Here is a 22,223-nt window from a genome sequence, read left to right as displayed (position 1 = left end):
ATTCATTCTGGCCTGTTACAAGTGAAACCGGAGACTCGGGGAGAACGGGAAAGGCCCCGTCCTGCCGGGAATCGAACTGTGAAGCACGATGGCTAACCTCAGTAGCACCGTGACACCTATTCTCATACACAGCGCTTTGTGATTTTTATCTGCGCAGGAATAAACTCTACTTACTTTCTAACAATGCAATGAATGAAGAAGGATTCTGCTTCGAACTGGAGGATGAAAAGGGGAAAACCCTGCACAGTATCTCTGTCTTCACTATCTAAAATATTTAAGGTGTGAGCGGTGTCATTACATCTGAAGGCGTTTGTCAACATTGTCAGAAGAAAAGACCATTGTTCCGGCCAACATGTGTTCGTGTTTCTCAAGCTTTTTTGTCCCTTGAACCCCTTGAGGCTTTGATTTATACTGCGGGAACCCCCTAACTCAAGGAGCCTGACAAATGTTTAACAAAAGGAGCAATTTAACATTGATCATTCAGTATTTTATTGTGTAATGTTTAAAATGTAGCTAAAGTCAAACCTTTTACATGCACGAGCTTAACCTCTTAACTCCCGCCTGAACCGAGAGGATCTTTTTCCTCAAGTCATCAGATTTTTTTCCCATCATTTTTTTGTTGGGCATTCAACTCATTTTTGTAACTTTTTTGTCATTTTTTTGGGTCATTTTTGTCACATTTTTGTCATTTTGTCGTCAATTTTTTATCACATTTTTGTCACATTTTTTGTCATTTTTTGTCACATTTTTTTAATTTCTTTGTCACATTTTTTTAATTTTTTTTATCACATTTTTATCACATTTTTTTGTCAAATTTTTCATCACATTTTTGTCATTTTTTGTCACATTTTGCCACATTTTTGTCATTTTTTTGTCAATTTTTGTCAATTTTTTGTAATTTTTTTGGTCAAATTTTTATCACATTTTTTGTCCTTTTTTTGTCACATTTTGTCACATTTTTGTCATTTTTTCATCAATTTTTCGTCATTGTTTTCGTCTCAGTTTTGTTGCTATTTTCACAGCTTTTTTCCAGAAGCTTTTGGACTGGGGTAAAGCCAAACTGGAGAAAATGTGCTCGGTTCAGGTGGGCGTTAAGGGGTTAATATAGAAGGTGCAGTTACACGTATGACCTGAGGTGGCAGTAGTGAGTACAAAATGACTAACTTGCATCTAGCCCCTTTAATACCATCTTATCTTATCTTATCTTAAAACTAACGGTTCTTTGAAAGGAACATTGACATTTTGTTTTCATCTGAGGCAATTCCAAGTACCCCCAGGTCCCCGTACCACTGGTTGGGAAACACTGAGTACAAAAAACAAAAGCACAACAACAAAAAGGAGGAATACGTCTTTTCATTGCACCAAGAAGCATTCATTTTGACCTGGATAAAACCTATTTGCCGCATGATACATTTTCCAATGCCACAAAACTGAACAGCAACCTGGATAAATACCACAAAACACTGTTCCTTTGAGCAAAACTGCGTGAAACAAAGTAGTTTTGATCACCTGATTGAAAAACATGCATTATGGTTATTATGAACACGATTTGTAAAACCTTTTTCTTTCACATTCTCTTCTTTGAAGCTTTATCATTTGTTAGCGTCAAGAGACCAAAGTGACTGATGTGGATTAACCAATGGGCGAGGAACACGCTTCTATATGGTCCTCATGGCGGGAGCTGACATTGGTGCAAACGCACCTTTTTTCTCTGGCGTTTAACACAAATTGATGTTGCCTGCTGTTGTTGTTGTACTTTTTTCCTCATATTTTTTACTGTAAATATTTGTATCTGTTTCAGTGTCACTTTGGCCAACTGTACAGTTCTTAAAGTGCTTTATAAATAAAGTTGGTATGGTATGGTATGGTATGGTATGGTATGGTATGGTATGGTATGGCATGCTGTAATACCGCCCCCTGGTGGCCAGAGGCGACTCCAAGAGACACTTGGGAGCATTGATTCTAATGGGTCTTCAAACGTCCCAAGAACGGCCAAAGAGTTTTTCTTTTTCTAAAAATCGCTATGACCCATGTGACCACACTGGGGTCGGTGAAATGTTTTTAACCACGCTGGCTTTTGTTCATCAGCCCGAAGCTTCCACAACAGGTTCACATCAACTACTACAAAATAGTGTACTAATACTGTACTATTACACAAATCTTTACACAAGTTCACGTTCTCTGTGACCTTTTCAATATAACCTCAGGGAAAAACAATTTGACTGGTTTAATTGTGGGGCTGTGAGGAATGCAGGATGGTGTTTTAACAAGCTCAGCTCATCCCTCTCCGCTCTACATGACCGTACGAGTCTAAATAATCCAAACTCAACTTTGACCAACCTCAACAACAACAAACCTGGAGTGGGGATTTGTTTTGTGCAGGTTTCAGTATCACGCAACCTATAACCTCTCTCTCTCTTCCGCAAAAAGTGTAAGTAAGTCATTATGTGCTTCATTTATCATTGTACAACAAAAAATTGCAACTGAGCCGCGCCGCCACTGTGTGGGGCTGAAATGTCTTTAGCTCATACGCTAGCTCTTTGTTTACTTTAAAGGAACAGGCCTCCGTTTTTCCATTCTGACATACCGTAAATGCTCTAATATAGGCCGGGGCCTTTATTTACTCAAGGGCATCTGGGACCAGGCCTTTATTGGAACCGGGCCACAATTAGAGACAGGCCTTTATTTCTATTTGAGCAAAACGGACGACCAGGAAAACAAAGAAAAACGAGATTTGTGTCCATTTGCAACTAAAATATTAGGTTCATTTATTAATGAACATTTCAAACCCTCTCCCAGCGGCTGGAACATTGACGCCTTTTATTTTGTCGGGACAACAGGAAGTGTTTCGTTGCTGTTAGCGGAGCTTTGTCATCAATGTCACTGCAGGTTTCTGTTTCGTTTTTACGGGACCGGATTATTTGTTGTTATCTTGTGTAAAAGGCAAGTTTAGACGGAGCGTTTGTGTTTGTGATCGATCATGAGACTGACCCGAGAGAAGACGAGACGCTCGCGCTGATGGGAGGAGTTATTTTGAGGCGTGGGACTGACCTGCACACGGAGCAGCTGGACGTGCTTTGAAGACGCGATGGAGACTTTATTAAAACCCTGGAGGGTCACAAACATTTGTTTCCCTGTTTCCACAAATAGTCACAGGAGGTTTGAAAAGTGGCTAAATCTGTGTCAAAGTTACGCTCGGATCAGCTCCTCCGCAGCGTTCCCCCTCGGCCCGGGTTCCCGTTTGTTTACTTCCTGCACGTGAGTTTTCATTTACACCAGTATGGTGTAAATACAAATGAAAAGGAGAGACTAAAATCACCCAAACTTCTGTTGAGCGTCTGAAAGAGCCTCAGATGATGTAAATTCTCTGCCAAAGGATCAGCTTTGAGCTTTGTTCATGTGGAGCAGCTCCATGAAGCAGAGGAACAACATTAAATATGATTATAATGAATATTATCAATGCAAAGTCCACTAAATTAGTCTTAAATTTAGTCGACTAAATTTACTTGCAATTTTAGTCGATTAAAACTAGACTAAAATTGAGACGATTTATTTGACTAAATCTCAACTAAAATTAATTTCCATTTTAGTCAAAAGACTAAGACTAAAACTAAATTAAAATGTTGTCAAAATTAACACTGGCAAAAACTTCTACTGTTTTGGACTCGGGAACAATAACATTTGCGTTGCTGAGCTTCACATTGATGCGTCCACATACCTTTATCAGACGGGGGGTTTTTAAAGCTACATTTCAGAGCAACGAAGTCCTGGAGGTGTTTTCGAGATACATTCATTATTTTAAGTTACAATACAGAGGTCAAGGTTTTCAAAAGTGGTTTAAAAAAGTCAAAATAAAGCATTATAACAATGGTATGGTATGGTATGGATTTTATTTAGACAGGGACAGTGCACAATTTAACATTGGCCATTGTACCAGGTTATAGCAAAGATGCTAATTTCCACCTGTCGTCCCTGGGCAGGTGGATGTTTCAGTACAAAAACTGATTTTAAATGTAGATGAATACTTGACCATGGATTTATACGTTTTGACATCATTAAAAACATACATTTAATTTAAACAAGATTGGAACATTAGAACATTTTCCACTGGTCCTTTTTCTAGGTCAACGATTATGAGAGCAAGTTTGTTTTTCTAGAAGCCATTTTTTAGTCAAATGCGCAAAACTTTTGAATGTCGTACTTGCAATAATCTCTGTTGGCGTGTGTTCCACTGACCCGATCACAGAGAAGCAGATTTAGCGAAGGCAGTTTTACATGTTGGGACGCTGCATTCTCCTCTAGAAGTGGATCGAGTAGCTCGAGTCATTTTATCAGTACATAAAGTTATACATTTTCTCAGAGGGGGTGCAGTGACTCCAGCTAGCCAAGTGGATGTTGTTATTACAACCCAGCTCTGTCAAAAAAACAGAACATCTTCACAATCAGCTCTTTCAGGTTTCAGGAGCGTGGGATAAAGCATCTGGCACAAAGTGATGAATGGGAATTCGCCTTTAAGCAAAAGATGCAGCTGCAAGAAGGAACATGTGAAGAGTTTTTATAGATTTGGAATAACTACGATGCACAAAGTTAACAACAGCTTCAAATCTTGTCTCAGAAACTTTCTCTGTTGCCAAACCTTGAACCCAACTTGGGGATGGCATGCAGTTCCCTAAACTCACTTGTGTGAACACATCCTCAGAAGTCATTCAGAACGCAAATGATACGTAGTTACAGCAACATGACTGTCACCAATAACTCATGATCAAGTCTTAACGCGCTTTACAACGGCGGCTCTCAAGCAGCATGAATCAAACACATGATTCTGAAGCAACATGGACATTACTTTACTCACTTTTCTGTAAGTGTGATCGCTTAAACAAAACTAAGATGATTGTTTTTGGCTCACAGACACATAGGGAAAGTGTTATCAGTACCTTCAGTCTCTCTCGCCAAAACCAAGAAATCAGGTCAGAAATCTAGGAGTGATCATGGACTTAGACCTGAACTTAAACAGCCACATCACACTACAAAAAGTAAATATCAAGCATTGGCTTAAATGACTTGAGTTGAGGAAATGTATCTTGTTTTGAGCGGTTTTCACTCATTTAGACACTTTTCTTGATCGGACCAAGTTTACTTTGCTTGTTTGAGGACATTTCAGACCAGTTCTAGGGTAAATCTCGCTTGAAATAAGAAAGTAAAATTGCCAATGAGACAAGACCAATTTTCTTACCCCATTGGCGAAGAAAATGACCTGAAATAAGGACGAAATGTATCGAAACGAGTCAGAAACATCTCAGAACAAGTGAAATAATCTAGGACAAATGCCCAACAACTTCTTAACTAGTCAAAACAACTAAAATTTGAGATGTTTACACTGATCTAGTTAATTACTTTTTGCAGTGCAGAGCTATAACACCAGTAGCTATAAACCATCTGAATTGCCTTGCCTTTATCTGTGCTCCACAAATAAACTGGCCTTGCCTTAACTTGATTCCTTAATGCCATGTTATGTAATGTGCTACATACAGAAACATGGCGTATGTTCACCCACTGATCTGAAGTCAGGCTCACTACTGTCTACGGGCCTCGCTCCACCCACTCTTTCCCAGGGTATAAACATGGAGCCGCAGCCCACACCCTTCATCAGACCAGACTGCAGCGAAGCTCGGACTGAACCAGGTGAGACAATATGAGCTTTTATAATTCACATTTCAGACAGAGAACTGAGGCTGCTGGGAGACAACGCCACAACATTGTGTGGACCTTTTACTTTTATGAAGATGGGGATGGTAACTTTAGATGCTGATTTTTGTTGAAACAAGTTTATGGATCAAGTAGCTAAAATCATTAGGTTTAACACTTATGATTGTTAACCCCTTAACTCCCACCTGAACCGAGCACATTTTCTCCAGTTTGGCTTTACCCCAGTCCAAAAGCTTCTGGAAAAAAGCTGTGAAAATAGCAACAAAACTGAAACGAAAACAATGATGGAAATGTGACAAAAAAGGGAGAAAACATTGACTAAAAATTATGAAAAAATGACAAAAATGTGATAAAAATGTGACAAAAAAGTGACAAAAAAGGACAAAAAAACGATTAAAAAAATGGATGAAAAAATGACAGAAATGTGACAAAAAAATAACAAAAATGTGATAAAAATTTGGCAAAGAAATTACAAAAATTGACGAAAAATGACAAAAATGTGATAAAAAATGGACGAAAAAATTACAAAAACGAGTTGAATACCCAACAAAGAAATGATGGAAAAAAAATCTGATGACGTGAGGAAAAAGATCCTCTCGGTTCAGGCGGGAGTTAAGAGGTTAAACCTTAACAATCATAAGTGAAAGTTAAGGTTTAACTGATTAATCAGCAACAAAAATCCTGTTTGTATGTCAAATATAAATGAGTTTCTCTTTTACAGCAATATGAGCAGAAACTTCCTCAGCACCAACCAGGAGCTGCGCAGAGGGGACTCCCTCGTCAGCAACAATGGGAACTGCAAGGCTGTGTTCCAGGTGAGAGCTCTGTGGCTGATATGTAAATACTAGGTTTAAAGATGCAGGGTGATTCACTGTGCCATGACATATAAGACAATATTTAGTGTTGAGCAATTACTTGATTTAGCAATTGTGAGAAACTGTATTGAGCACATGGACTGAAAATAAAGGAAACATGTTTGTTGTCCATAGGAGGATGGTAACTTCGTGGTCTACAAGTGGACGCCCGTCTGGGCATCTGACACTGCTGGTCCAGACCCATATCGTCTGATTCTGCAGGCCGACACCAACCTGGTCATATACGACAAAAAGAACGAGGCTGTGTGGAACTCAGGGAACCATGAGGTCAAGCCCTGCCATTGCATGCGCCTGACCCTGAGCAATGATGCAAAGTTACAGCTGGAGAACGACGCAAAGCCCATCTGGTGCAACGGCTGCAGGATCTGACACGACATTAGAGCTACTCTTGTCATCTACGTAACGCAGAATAAACAAAAATGAAAAATGAAATGAGCAAAATCTTAATGTTTTGTATACAACCAAATAAACACGAAAGTAGTGAATATTTCCAATGGGTTTCACAATAGAAATAAACTATAGCCCAGGGGTGCCCAAACTTTTTGTCTCCGAGGGCCAAAATGAAAAAGTGCCTGTGAGTCTTGGGCCAAACACGGCGATGTCAAGCACGAAAAACACATATAACTGCAAATTATAAAGTTACTTTATTTTATTTTTTCGATAGCCTACATTTGCATTTGTTTCTATCCATGTAAATAACATGCTATATTAAAACAAATGGTAACTATGGCAAAAGCCTAGTTTTAGTAGAAAAAAAATCAACCATAACCTGTATCCACAGCACCTACAGTAACTTAACCTCATGTGTTAACTCAAAGAAAATGCCACATTAGATTATTTTGAAAGTGTAAGTTCAGCATCAATTCTTTTATAAGTCATTTTTTAACATATACTGATGTTGTTTAACAACCTTTGCAATAAAAAATTGAAAAACTGTGAAAGTTGATTCTACAACGCTCTGTAATTGATAAATACCAAGACCCCACAACAGTGTTTCCTTAACTTTGTGAAAGGAGTGAAACAGCGCCCCCAATTTGACGCTGGTGGTCAAAAAGTGTACTGCATCCATATTTACCTTTGAGAATGAATGGAAGAGTATTAACCACACGCAGGGCAAAAGTAGGTCACTCTCTGGCGAGCCAACAGAATTGTTTCGGCGGGCCAAACTTGGCCCACGGGCCCCACTTTGGGCACCCCTGCTAGAGCCTATACTGAAGTGCAACATCACAGGTGAATACAGATGGAACATTCAAATTCCAGGTGCCAGAATCCTTCCCTTCAAGGTGTAGGATGAGAGAAAACAAACGCTGTGAAGGTTATTGTGTAATCCAAACTCACTTCTTAGAGCCTAAAGTGGTGGATAAATAGATGTGAGTGACCTGATCGAGGAGTAATCGATCAGCAACATATCTAAAAATATTGATATACTCTATAAATCTCACCAAGGCTCTTTATAAGGAGCACATGCGGCGCTTCAAAAACAGGATCCAATCTTTCTTTGTCATATTTTCACAACGTTCTGCACATTTTGGCCATTGGCACCTTCTTTGATTTGCTACTACAACTACTGCTGCTTCCACAACAACTATGTCCTGCCACAAAATATACTCAAACTATGATCTCTTTACCACCTTCACAAAATGTTGTTGTTATTTCAGAGCTCTGCTGATGTTTGTATTATTGATCACAGACAAGATCAAATCAGCACCTCCAAATCCGAGGCCATGGTTCTCCACCGGAAAAAGGTGGCTTCCCCTCTTCAGGTCGGTGGGGAGTCCTTGCCTCAAGTGGAGGAGTTCAAGTATCTCGGGGTCTTGTTCACGAGTGGGGGACGGATGGAGCGTGGGATCGATAGACGGATCGGTGCGGCGTCAGCAGTGATGCGGTCGCTGTATCGGTCTGTCGTGGTGAAGAGGGAGCTGAGTCGGAGGGCAAAGCTCTCGATTTACCGATCGATCTACGTTCCCACCCTCACCTATGGTCATGAGATTTGGGTCATGACCGAAAGGACAAGATCGCGAATACAAGCGGCCGAAATGAGTTTCCTTCGCAGGGTGGCTGGGCGCACCCTCCGAGATCGGGTGAGGAACTCAGTTACCCGGGAGGAGCTCGGAGTAGAGTCGCTGCTCCTTCACGTCGAAAGGAGCCAGCTGAGGTGGCTCGGGCATCTGTTTCGGATGCCTCCTGGTCGCCTCCCGCGGGAGGTGTTCCAGGCATGTCCTAGTGGGACAAGGCCTCGTGGAAGGCCCAGGACACGGTGGTGGGACTATGTCTCCGAGCTGGCCTGGTGTCGCCTCGGGGTCCCCCCAGAACAGCTGGAGGAGGTGTGTGTGGATCGGGAAGTTTGGGCATCTCTGCTGAGACTGCTGCCCCCGCGACCCGGCCCCGGATAAAGCGGAAGAAAATGGATGGATGGATGGATGGATGGATCACAGACAAGATGCTGCAAATCAATGGGAGCTTGTTGTGAAAAGCCAAAGCCATGGTTGAATATCTATGTTATTCAACTTCATTTGTTAAGCACAAAGCAGAAATATATATTCTTAAGTACATGGTAAGAGGGTTTTCAGGTGTAAAATAAATACACTGCAAAAAGTCATTTACTAGATTAGTTTAGATGTCTCAATTTGAGCATAATAATCCACATTCTAGTTCATTTGACTAGTTAACATTTAGTTGTGCATTTGACCTAGATTATTTCACTTGTTCTGAGATGTTTCTGACTCGTTTCAATACATTTCACCGTTATTTCAAGTACGTTTCTCTGCCAATGGGTTAAGAACAAGGCCGTGGGAACCCAGGGTGCTGAGGGCGCTGCAGCACCCCCCGGTGGATAGTTTGTGAACTGCAGGCAATATCAACCCCTTAACTCCCGCCTGAACCGAGCACATTTTCTCCAGTTTGGCTTTACCCCAGACCAAAAGCTTCTGGAAAAGAGGTGTGAAAATAGCAACAAAACTGAGACGAAAACAAGGGTGAAAATGTGAAAAAAGTGAGAAAACATTTACAAAAAAGTGAGAAAAATTTGACGAAAAATTGAGGACAAAATCATACGAATTTGCCAAAAAAATCTGAATAATTTGACGAAAAAGTGACAAAAAAGTGACAAAAAAGTGACAAAAAATTGACAAAAAATGACAAAAATTGACAAAAAATGGAGAAAAAATTGACAAAAAATTGACAAAAAATAGCCGAAAAAGTGATAAGAATTTGACAAAAAAATGCAAATAATTTGACAAAAAAGCGACAAAAAATTTACAAAAAAGTGAGAAAAATTTACCAAAAATTGAGAAAAAATTGCCGAAAAAGTGATAAGAATTTGACAAAAAAAAAATGTGAATAATGTGACATAAATGAGACGACTGCCCAACAAAAAAAGTGATGAAAAAAAATCTGATGTGAGGAAAAAGATCAATTCAGTTTTGTAGGTCTTTCAAATGAGGTGTTACACTGGCCTACAGGATTTGGGTAAAGCTGAACTGGAGAAAATGCTCTCGGTTCAGGCGGGAGTTAAGAGATTAATAAATAGGATTCATGCACAGAAAAAGTATTTTGGGGGTAAATTTTGTCCCTCAGCGCCCCCTAACTAAAACATCTTCCCACGGCTCTGGGTAAGAAAAATGGTCTTGTCCCATTGGCAGTTTTATTTTCTTATTTCAAGCGAGATTTACCATAGAACTGGTCTGAAGTGCCATCAAACTAGCAAAATAATCTTGGTCAGATCAGGAAAAAGGTCTAAATGAGTGAAAACCTCTCAAAACAACATATATTTCCTCAGTTCAAATAATTTAAGCCAGTGCCTGATATTTACTTTTTGTCGTGTGTTTAGGCCACGTTTGAGAAGAGAGTTTAAAAGGCGCAGACACTTCCTGGAGCCAAACTTTCACTTTTGCATTAGCTTCCCATTAGCCCATGGTCCATTATTCCTCCACTGTGTCCGTGGCTGCTACAGACTGATTGATTGCAGTCTCCTCTCACGCCCACTCCATCTATCCATCCTCTCTCTGCTTTTTTTCCCTGCTCCCTCCCTCCTCCAGCTCCCTCGCCGTCTCTCCATTTCCCTCACACTTCCGTAACGCTGCTCTGTAGCCCTGCATCGAAGCCGTTTTCACCGTTTGGCCGCAGTGCCGTGGCTCGCCTCGGTTGTTGCTAATGTGCTCGTTACATAATGAATGCCCCGAGGCTGCTCTGCTGTGGAGGGAGAGTGGGGGGAGATGGAGGGAAGCACGTGAGGAGCCGACACTCACCACTGTTAGCAAAGCCGTACACAGAGCGAGACTAATGGGAGATTGAATAAGAGGTATCGCTTGACTTCTGACTTCTCGGACGACCTCTGAACACATCGTGGACTACATTAGACTGAAGTTTCCGACATTAGGAGTAGGGATGCACCGATACCACTTTTTCTAAAACCGATACGAGTACGAGTACTTGGATTTAAGTACTCGCCGATACCGAATACCGATACGAATACAAGGCATTTTCTTCAACATTCTTCCTTTTTTCACAGCAGATTGGTTTGTAATTAGTAAACTTACTCATGTACATTTCCTTAAGGCGAGACACTGCAGGTGAATAGGGGGGGGAAAAATAAATGTAGAGATGTCAATCTGAAACTTTTGCTGAACATTACAGATATAAATATGAGAAATTGCATTTTTTCTGTCATTTTATGTTTTCACATAAAAAATAAGGCATTTTGAGCATTAAAATGGCCAAAATTGCCTATATTTTGGGCAACGAAATCAAAATAATGAATTGAGCCAGATTAAATGTTATGGTTTTATTTTATTGACATATTAGTAACTAAGATTTTTTCAGAGGCGATTTTGGATATTTTGTTTAGTTTTTCAATAAACTAATCATCAGTGAAAAAATCTGTAAAAACTCAAATTCCGCCTGTTTTTTTGGTTTCAAAGCTGAATAAATCAGGCTAGGAATTAGATATTAAAAAATCCCTCTGAAAAAACCTTCAAAACATTGCTAGGTCTCAGACTGTAAAGTTTGGAGTCTGTGGGAGCTTCTATAAGGGCTCAGGCTCTGCCCGAGTGCGGCTTCTCTCATTCAGAGAAAACCAGCCCTGAAGTTTTGTAGCGAGTGCGCATGCTCGGCCCGTTCTTAAACTCTTCCGCACCAGCGTCTCGTAGGAGGAAAAATACCATATTTGGGTGAAAGCGTCATCACGGGGCCCCTTAGCAGGACACGTGGATGTAAAATCTGTCAATATTTATGAATGAAAACCCGCGGGAAAGACGGACTTTCTTCGCGGCGCAGCAGCTACTTCCGGGTTGCCCCCACCTCGCAGACAAAACATCATAAAATAAACATCATCATTTTTATATCTGACATGAAAACGAAGATGTAAAGGGAGGAAAATAGATAAAAATCTCCACTTCCACCACTGCGTGAAAAAACATCACTTTCACCTGCCGTGTCTCGCCTTAAGTAAAGTCGGCGACACATTTAAGAGCAGTTATATTAGAATTGTGCTGAAGCCATTTATTTATTTAGTTTATTTTCATTCAATATAATTTTTAATTTTTATTGCACTGTCCATCATAGACAGAAAAGTCCATGTCCAAAAGCTCCCAATGCCTGAGCTTTATTCATTTATGTATTTTTATTTAACAATAGTATTGAGATGTTTCTTAAATGGTCTCTTTTCATCTTTACTTCAGCTCCTGTAGATTTTCTCGTGTGTTTGTAGTAACTTAGCGAGTAGCTACAGCGTTTTCATTGTTCTGCTGCAGCTCATTTTCCCTCAATATAAACATGCTGTATGTCTTTAAGTTGGATTTTCTGAGGACTTTTTAGTCGCTGGGTTAGTTTTTCAGATGAATAAACCCCTGGGCTTAAAACGGCGTCAGAATGGCCAAAACTGTTAGCCGCGAGTTAGCAACGTTAGCCTGTATGTTCTAAACACTGCAGACGCTGCAGCACTAACAACATTAAGCTCTGGTTAAATCCAGCTCAGACTCTGGTTTAGAGAGCGCAGTCTGTAATAAAGTCGGCTCTATGTGGATTATTGTGTTTACACTAAAGAATTCTCCAGTTTGTTGCTTCTTCTCTCCTCAGCTGAGAGGTGAGGAGCGCCGGCCACACGTCAGGTGGTATCGGTTTCTGGTATCGGGACCTCATGAATGAGTACGAGTATGAGTACAAGCATGTGGTATCGGCCCCTAATTACCAGCCTTAATCATCCCTAATTAGGAGTTTCGAAGTTCTAACAGGGATGAAACAGATGTGACACAAATAGCTAAGACGGTAGAGCGGCTCGTCTTTGTCGTTGTGGCCTTCACCCGCCATTCTTATGTCTGAAGTGATACAATACGTCCCTCACAGGTGGCGTTGGCGACCGTGGAAAGCCAATCATCTCTCCTCTCTGCCAATCTCAGCATTTTATAGTCGTCCAATCGAGTCAGCGACGCTCTGGAGGAGGTAAAGATTAACCGCGGTTATAAATGCTCACAATAAAGGTTCATCGTGACAAATTTAGGGCCCACGGTAAAACCTTTGTCACATCTGATGAGCTGTAGCGCTGTGTATTTGTGTCAAACGGTGCCACCCACAGGAAAAAGGCTGAGGACACAGCATCCAGGGTTGAATCCGCCCCAAAATCGTATCCATTTTTATGATAAGTACTTCACGCTGCCAAAGTAAGAGTCCCAAAGCTGCGTCTGCCATGTCAGCTGATTCTGGTTCTTCATTTGTTTAGGTCACTCTTCTGTAGATCAGAGGGAGTATCTTATTTTAGATTATCTTCTGAAAACATTCACTGTATTGTAAAGGTTTCGTAAACCATGAATAACCGTAAAATATATAGAGATTTTCAGAGCCGTGGGAAGATGTTTTAGTTAGGGGGCGCTGAGGGACAAAATTTACCCCCGAAATACTTTTTCTGTGCATAAATCCTATTTATTAACCTCTTAACTCCCGCCTGAACCGAGAGCATTTTCTCCAGTTCAGCTTTACCCAAATCCTGTAGGCCAGTGTAACGCCTCATTTGAAAGACCTACAAAACTAAACTGATCTTTTTCCTCACGTCAGATTTTTTTTCCTCACTTTTTTTGTCATTTTTTGTCATTTTTTGTCACTTTTTTTGTCACTTTTTCGTCCATTTTTTCTAATTTTTTTGTCAATTTTTCTCACTTTTTTGTCAAATTTTTGTCCATTTTGGTCATTTTTTGTAAATTTTTTATCACGTTTTCGTCCATTTCTTAATTTTTCGTCAATTTTTTGTCCATTTTTGTAAATTTTTTGTCACTTTTTTGTCAAATTATTCGCATTTTTTGGTCAAATTTTTATCACTTTTTCGTCCATTTCTTCTCAATTTTTCGTCAAATTTTTCTCACTTTTTTGTCAAATTTTTGTCCATTTTTGTCAAATTTGTGTCCCTTTTTTCTCATTTTTTTTTTCACTTTTCCGTCAAATTATTCGCATTTTTTGTCAAATTCTTATCACTTTTTCGTCCATTTTTTCCTCAATTTCTCGTCAAATTTTTCTCACTTTTTTGTCATTTTTTGTACATTTTTTGTCATTTTTTTGTCAAATTATTCGCATTTTTTTGTCAAATTCTTATCACTATTTCGTCCATTTTTTCCTCAATTTTTTGTCAATGTTTTCTCACTTTTCACATTTTCATCCTTGTTTTCGCCTCAGTTTTGTTGCTATTTTCACACCTTTTTTCCAGAAGCTTTTGGACTGGGGTAAAGCTGGAGAAAATGTGCTCGGTTCAGGTGGGAGTTAAGGGGTTGACATTGCCTGCAGCTCACAAACTATCCACCAGGGGGTGCTGCAGCGCCCTCAGCACCCTGGGTTCCCACGGCCTTGGAGATTTTTTCCTCACAATGACCTTGACTCATACTATGATTTCTGTGTTGTTTTGACCCTTTTTATATTGTGTATAATTTCTGCTTTTTAACTGTGTTGTGAAGCACTTTGTGGCCTTTGTCTGTGAAAGGTACTATATAAATAAAGATTACTTACTTACTTACTTACATACTTACTTACTCATCAGTGTTAATTTCGTCGACTAAAATATTTAGTCTTAATTTTAGTCAAAGTGATATTTTTGCCGACTAAAATTGGACTAAAACTGAATTAAAAGTTTCTCATGAGACTAAAACTGTGACTACACTGCAAAAAGTGAATATCAAGCATTGGCTTAAATGACTTGAATTGAGGAAATGTTTCTTGTTTTGAGCGGTTTTCACTCATTTAGACACTTTTCCTGATTGGACCAAGTTTACTTTGCTTGTTTGAGGACATTTCAGACCAGTTCTAAGGTAAATCTCGCTTGAAATAAGAAAGTAAAATTGCCAATGAGAAAAGACCAATTTTCTTTCCCCATTGGCAAAGAAAATGACCTGAAATAAGGACGAAATGTATCGAAACGAGTCAGAAACATCTCAGAACGAGTGAAATAATCTAGGACAAATGCCCAACAACTTCTTAACTAGTCAAAACAACTAAAATTTGGATTATTGTGCTCAAATTGAGATGTTTATACTGATCTAGTTAAATAAGTTTTGCAGTGTAAAATGTCCAGATATTTTAGTCGACTAAAATAAGACTAAATAAAAATGAAAAGGAGAGACTAAAATCATCCAAACTACTATTGACCGTCTGAAAAAGCCTCATATATTTAAATTCACTGCCAAATGATCAGGTCTGTGCTTTATTCATGTGGAAGCAGCTCCATGAAGTCGGGGACCTGGATTAAATATGATTATAGAGAATATTGACATGCAATTTTAGTCGACTAAAACTAGTTTTTTTTTGTACTGAATCTTACATTTTAGTCAAAAGACTAACATTAAAATAAAATATGTTGTCAAAATTAACACTGTTACTCATACACTTAAAAACATGACATTCCTGATCTGGAGCAGTGGGTCCCAACCAAATTTCCTTCAAGCCCCCGCTGTGCATGAAGCATTTAGGCCACACCCTCTCAGTCCAAAAACAGCGGCCCCCACTCGAATCAAAAGGCAACCATTTATTTCAAACAAATAAAGTGATGTTTTAAAATCAAACCTGCAACCTGCAACAAACCAGCTGCCCCAGTACTACCATCCCAAACTGCTACAAATTTAGATCAACAATCTTAAGATAAATTATAATATAAAACAATCAATAAACACTCAAAAACAAGATAAAAATGTGTATAAGAATGAACAGAACAAAGGAAGACTGGTGGAGTGCCCATTCTTTGAGAGCCACTGTAAAATATAAAATATAATGTAATAATGTAAATATGATGTAAAATATAATGTAAAAATAATATGGATTTGTTTTTAAAGCCCTTCATGGTCTCGCTCCGTTATACCTAACTGAGTTGGTGACCGTACATCGCCCCAGCAGAGTCTCCGGTCTGCCGATCAGATGGTTCTGGACGTGCCCAGGTCCCGGTACAAACAGTGGGGCGATCGTTCTTGCACGGTTGTAGCGCCTAAACTGTGGAACTGCCGCCCCTCTTTTCAAACTAGCTTTTAAGACTTGGATCGCACTTATTTGATTGATTGACTTTTTAATATTGTTTTATCTTTCTGTGAAGCACTTTGGTCTTCCTTGTGTTGTTGTAAGGTGCTATATAAATAAACTTTGATTGATTGATTGATTGATGGGATTTATGAAAAATATGTCAAGGACTTGTATGTCTTGGGTTTGTCTTGTCCTGTCTTAGTCTGGAACTATCTTTCTGTGAAATGTATTTATGTTTTTGTCTTATTCAATGTCTACTGTGACTGTGTCTATGTCTGAGGTGAATGAATGAATAAATTAAAAAAATGAAGTGATGTTGGAGTGTTATATGCACCTGCACTCCTTTCTAATACACATTGATGCTTTTTAACAATTAGATTTGCTGAAATTCTATAATTTATGATCTGACAAGGCTCTGAGCCCCACTTGCAATCCCAGGCTCCCCCAGGCTGGGAACCACTGCTCTGGAGGAAAGTTGTTCTCTGCCGCCCTCTGGCTTTCCAGCCCTTTCTTCCTCACACAGTGTCCCAAAAAGTGTCATCGTTGAAGGGGATGAATGCGCCACGAAGCATCTTTGAGTGTCCAGAAAAAGCGCTACTTAAAAGCAGTGCATTATCATATAACAAGTCCCCTAAAGCACTTAACAAGGGACCGTTTTTCATTCCCTCCACGCTCTGGGGGTGGCAAATTGTTACGCACTATCACAGCTGTCAGAAGCTCCGGCTGCCACCAACCCCTCGCTCACACCGGATTTTTCCAGCAGGTGTTGCAGCTTCTCTCATCAGCCTAAAATATGCAAAGTGCGCAATTGCTCAAGGCCTAAAACCAAGATGAAACTGGAAATTAACCAGGGCTAAACAGGAGCTAAAGTCTGCGTGAGGCCTGAAACGGAAACAAGCCACGTCCAGGAACAAACAACGCTTACATAAGATCACATTAACCTCTTAACTCCCGCCTGAACCGAGAGGATCTCTTTCCTCACGTCATCAGATTTTTTTTTCATCATTTTTTTGTTAGGTATTCAACTCATTTTTGTAACTTTTTTGTCATTTTTTCGTCAATTTTTTAATCACATTTTTGTCATTTTTTGGTCAAATTTTTGTCGCATTTTTTTTGTCAAATTCTTATCACATTTTTGTCATTTTTTTGGTCACATTTTGTCACATTTGTGTCATTTTTTTTGTCATTTTTTTTGTCAAATTTTTGTCAAATTTTTATCAATTTTTTTGTAATTTTTTGGTCAATTTTTTGGTCAATTTTTTGGTCAATTTTTTGGTCAAATTTTTTTGTCAAATTTTTTTCACATTTCTGTCATTTTTTTGGTCACATTTTGTCACATTTTTGTCATTTTTTCGTCAATTTTTTAATCACATTTTTGTCACATTTATGTCATTTTTTTGTCAATTTTTTGTCAATTTTTTGTCAATTTTTTGTCAATTTTGTATCACATTTTTGTCATTTTTTTCACATTTCTGTCATTTTTTTGGTCACATTTTGTCACATTTTTGTCATTTTTTCGTCAATTTTTTTTTATCACATTTTTGTCACATTTATGTCATTTTTTTGTCAATTTTTTGTCAATTTTTGGTCAAATTTTTGTGTCAAATTTTTATCACATTTTTTCACCATTTCTTTTCAATTTCTTTCTGACATTTTTGCCACTTTTTCCATAAATTTTTCGTCACTTTTTTGTCACATTTCCATCACTGTTTTTGTCTCAGTTTTGTCGCTATTTTCACAGCTTTTTTCCAGAAGCTTTTGGACTGGGGTAAAGCCAAACTGGAGAAAATGTAATCGGTTCAGTTGGGAGTTAAGGGGTTAAACCAGGTATTGACATGCAATGCGGCGCTTTCGCATGACTAACCCGGACTTACCTAACAAGAACTGAACCGGATTGTTGCTCAGTTGATTAAATGTGGAACTTTACAAACCCAAAAGCGTGACCCTCGCTGCTCAGTCACCACGACATAACACAAATCTGGCCTTTGCACAACTGCATTACCCACAATCCCCCTCCCACTGTAAAACGAGGAGCAGGCGCCGGCGCTGCCCACGACCTCACAATGCCATTAACACGCATGAGGGGAGCGTCGTGCTCGTAAAGTGTATTGTTCGGCGGGACGCGGGCAGGGAGCAGCTCACGGCCCCACCAGGACTAACACACATAATGGCCTAGATCACGGTCTAAAACGAGGCTTTGGGTCCACACTGCTCCACTGTCATTTCATCTGCAACCTTCCAAAATCCCACTTTGCCTCCTCGGTATATTCTCTCAATAGGCTAATCTTGAAACTCATCGGTGCAGTGCTATAAAAATACAAGAAGAGCCAAGAAACTCCAGGAGAAAGTCAGGTTTACAATCAGTGGGACTTGATCTCCTTACTTAAAGGAACAGGCCGTCGTTTTACTGAGATATGTTCTTACCTTAGCTTTGACGAGTTCTTTAGGACCTGTCGGATCTTCCCCGTGCTTCAATCACGTAAACACAGCTTAGACGGCGTTAGCATTTAGCCTCTTTTTAGCCTTTAATTTTGTGTAATTATACTTTGTAGTGGAACACTTCACGTAACCATATTTAAATAGGGAAAACGTGGAAGAGCTTGGTAGCTTCTATCTTGACCAGTTTTGGAGCTATAGAGGAGAGAGGGAGAGGCTAAATGCTAACGCCGTCTGCGCTGTGTTTACGTGACTGAAGGCACGGGGGAAGATCAGACAGGTCCTAAAGAACTCGTCAAAGCTAAGGTAAGAACATATCTCAGTATGTAAAAACGGTGGCCTATGCCTTTAATTGTAACTAACCCAGCGTTATCACCGGAGCAACATCGAGCTGTAGAAAGTTCCAAAAAACTAGAAACCAGGCTTTACAGAACATGTGTAAAGTGCTTTCTAATGGGAAACTAGTTTGCATTGCCGCCCATATATGGAGGCACAACAGCAATGGTGAGCGTCGCGGTCACAAAGCAGAGAAACTAGCGGCCACTGCCCAGACCCTACAACCCTAACCCCGGGGTTCTTCCTTCATGTCTGACCACTGCCCTCCAAAACAAGACCAAAATAAACCCAAGTCCAAACAACATCTAAAGCGTGACTAGACTTGGCTATGTCTTTGTTTAGCACCGGATATAATGTACTTCAGCTCTCCACTGCAGTGTTACTTGAAGTGGAATGTTTTGATGTAGTATTATGTAACTGTGTATATAGGACCAGCGCATGCAGACAAGTTTATATCTATTGAGTAACATCTCTTTACATGAGATCTCTTCAAATTTCAACCAGTTCAGCCTATAGTTCCTTCGCTTCTTGCCTCTCAACCTTCACATCATTCGATTCTTCGCTTTGACGTGCTGGTATTTCACGAGGCTGGAAACAAGGCTCGTCGGTGTAGTAGTTTTGTTACCACTGCAGAGGGATGTGAGATCTGCAGAAAAGGTGTAAAGTAGGGCAGGCACCGGAGACACTTGTGAGGCGAGGAGAAGAGTGGCAGATTGGGAATAGAGTTTGAGGTTTGTGAGCAGTAAAACTGACCATCGCACGGACAGACCCACGGGGGCTACGGAGGTTTAGGTGCTGATGCGTCTGGAACAGGATGCTGCATGGTTTTCCTCACAGGTTTGCTCCAGTATTATCGAAAGGATCAAGGGAAACATTTGAAAGTGCACGGTGTTCTTTTGAGCGGCATAATTCACCCGTACCACCAGAAGGTAGAGAAAGGAGATTTGCCCACCCACTTTCCGATTATTGTCTTTACAAGAGGACTCTGATTGGATTACAAACCATAACCATTACTGCATTTTTGCTGACTTTACACTTCTAGGAATAGTATCCAAAAGTAAGTAAGTAGCCCATTAAATATTCTCAATGGTGTGGTTAAAAATTCTTTTTCAGGCTTTTACAACTAAAACTTCTCCTCCCTAGTCTTGTGGAATAACTGAAAATAATGTACAGTAAGTTTCTGGAATACCGTAAATGCTCTAATATAGTCCGGGGCCTTTATTTACTCAAGGGCATCTAGGACCAGGCCTTTATTGGAACCAGGCCACAATTAGAGACAGGCCTTTATTTCTATTTGAGCAAAACGGACGACCAGGAAAATGAAGAAAAACGAGATTTGTGTCCATTTGCACCTAAAATATTAGGTTCATTTATTAATGAACATTTCAAACCCTCTCCCAGCGGCTGGAACATTGACGCCGTTTATTTTGTCGGGACAACAGGAAGTGTTTCGTTGCTGTTAGCGGAGCTTTGACATCAATGTCACTGCAGGTTTCTGTTTCGTTTTTACCGCGGACCTGATTATTTGTTGTTATCTTGTGTAAAAGTTGAGTTTAGACGGAGCGTTTGTGTTTGTGATCGATCATGAGACTGACCCGAGAGAAGACGAGACGCTCGCGCTGATGGGAGGAGTTATTTTGAGGCGTGGGACTGACCTGCACACGGAGCAGCTGGACGTGCTTTGAAGACGCGATAGTGACTTTATTAAAACCCTGGAGGGTCACACAACATTTGCCCTGTTTCCAAATATAGTCACAGGAGGTTTGAAAAGTGGCTAAATGTGTCAAAGTTACGCTCGGATCAGCTCCTCCGCAGCGTCCCCCTCGGCCCGGGTTCCCGTTTGTTACTTCCTGCACGTGAGTTTTCATTTACACCAGTATGAGACAAATTCCTAACATGGGGAATATTTCTACCGCTATAGTTTCTAATAAAAGCCCCGGCCTGTTTTAGAGACCGGCTTTAATTTGCCTCCGCCAGCCGCGAACCCGGCCCCTGTCAGAGACCCGGCCTCTGTCGGAGACCCGGCCGCTAATGGAATACAGGCCAGTTTTAGAGAATTTACGGTAAATCCCATCTGTTTTTTAAAGCAGAACTAAGTAACCCATGCCCTGCTACTGCAGGTGTCGTAGCATGTTGCCGTTTTGTACTCATTAATTGTCCGTGAGAGTAAATACTACGCTGACAGAAAACACAAAGGGTGAGACAATTACAAGACAATATTTTTTTCACTCAAACTTGGCTGTAAATACTGTTTAAGTGGAGCTAATCCGCTGCTAGCTTTCCCCGTTAGCCTGTTAGCTTCTTCTTTGTGATTCTATTAGTGTGTAATGCGCCTCCGACCCATAGGCGGGGAAGTTGCAAGGGTGGTTTTCTGGACAAAGACACCGGGAGAGATGAAAGACCCCCCAGAGGGAAAACGGAAAGGATTTATTTAGCTACGTAGTTCTTCTTTAAAATACAGGTAAATAAAATGTCAGCAGAGGGCACACTTCTTAGTTTGACCCCAGACTGGATCAGAACAAGACGGTGTCCAGGCTCAAAGGTACTATAAACACTCCAGGTGAGTTGTAATAATGGTTTCAAGCTAAAAATCTAGTCCCGTCATTAGATTGGATTGTGAGGCATGACAAGTATAAGTCAGGGAAGTGAACCGGCAACTCTTTTGCTGTGAGGTGAGACTGAAAACCAACTGGACGTCTTTCCTCAGACTTGGCTTTTGTTTTTATTTGGAGATGATTCTGAGAAATTTATGAATGAGAAAGCAATTTTCCCCCAGCTATTCTTTAAGCGCAGACGCTGTTGGAGATATCGCGGATGCTGTCAATTATTTACGGAAGAGTTTCACTTTTCCCAACTTTACAGTCACAAAGCGGAGAGGCAGAGCAGGCAGTGACAGCTCAGAGAGAGAGAGAAAGGCAAATGAGCTTTCCGACAGCACACGGCTCAATGCACAATCATCAAGTCTCTGCATATTATAGAATAAACCCTACACTTCACATGGATATATGGCACGCCCAGGTCCATTCCCTGACCCGACATACAGAACACTGAGGGTGATCCGGAGTTGGTAATTGGACTGGTAAGAATACTAAAAAGTATGGCAACTGCAGTGTAATTACTACTATATTTCATGGTTATATAATTAAAGCGATATTTCATGCAGTGAGTTTTCCCTCTTCTCTTAACATCTTAGCTTCAATGTCAAAGTAAAAAAATTAAACCAACTTTGTGATTTTTTTTCTTGACTCTCCCGCCATACTTTTTCTGGAAATCAGCATCGCCACTGACCCTCATCTTTCCCACACAAATAGATGCACAAATATTGGCATGTTTGGTGTCCACGTGTAGCACGAAAGGCGACAAAGGGGACTCTGTAATCCAAATATG

At 40.2% G+C, this 22,223-nt stretch overlaps 2 protein-coding genes across 5 annotated transcripts in view; one reads left to right on the top strand and one right to left on the bottom strand.

Moving 5' to 3' along the window:
* LOC306962874 (protein phosphatase 3 catalytic subunit alpha-like) overlaps positions 1–22,223 on the bottom strand; it is a 95,784-nt gene that overhangs the window by 50,003 nt on the left and 23,558 nt on the right. The window lies entirely within an intron of this gene.
* LOC306963631 (B-type lectin plumieribetin-like) lies at positions 5,653–7,226 on the top strand. Of its 2 annotated transcripts, none has more exons than XM_079557210.1 (3): positions 5,653–5,682; positions 6,428–6,521; positions 6,696–7,225. In XM_079557210.1, the coding sequence occupies exons 2-3, from the start codon at positions 6,432–6,434 to the stop codon at positions 6,948–6,950; spliced, it is 345 nt and encodes a 114-aa protein (XP_079413336.1). In that variant the 5' UTR covers positions 5,653–5,682; positions 6,428–6,431; the 3' UTR covers positions 6,951–7,225. The 2 variants fall into 2 exon arrangements, with proteins under 2 accessions (XP_079413336.1, XP_079413337.1); XM_079557211.1 differs by having other exon boundaries at positions 5,670–5,792; positions 6,696–7,226.

Source organism: Gobius niger (assembly GCF_951799975.1).
Source record: "Gobius niger genome assembly, chromosome: 5".
NCBI lineage: Eukaryota > Metazoa > Chordata > Actinopteri > Gobiiformes > Gobiidae > Gobius > Gobius niger.
The sequence above is the reverse complement of the archived record's forward strand: the minus strand, read 5'-3'. Positions and strand labels throughout refer to the sequence as shown.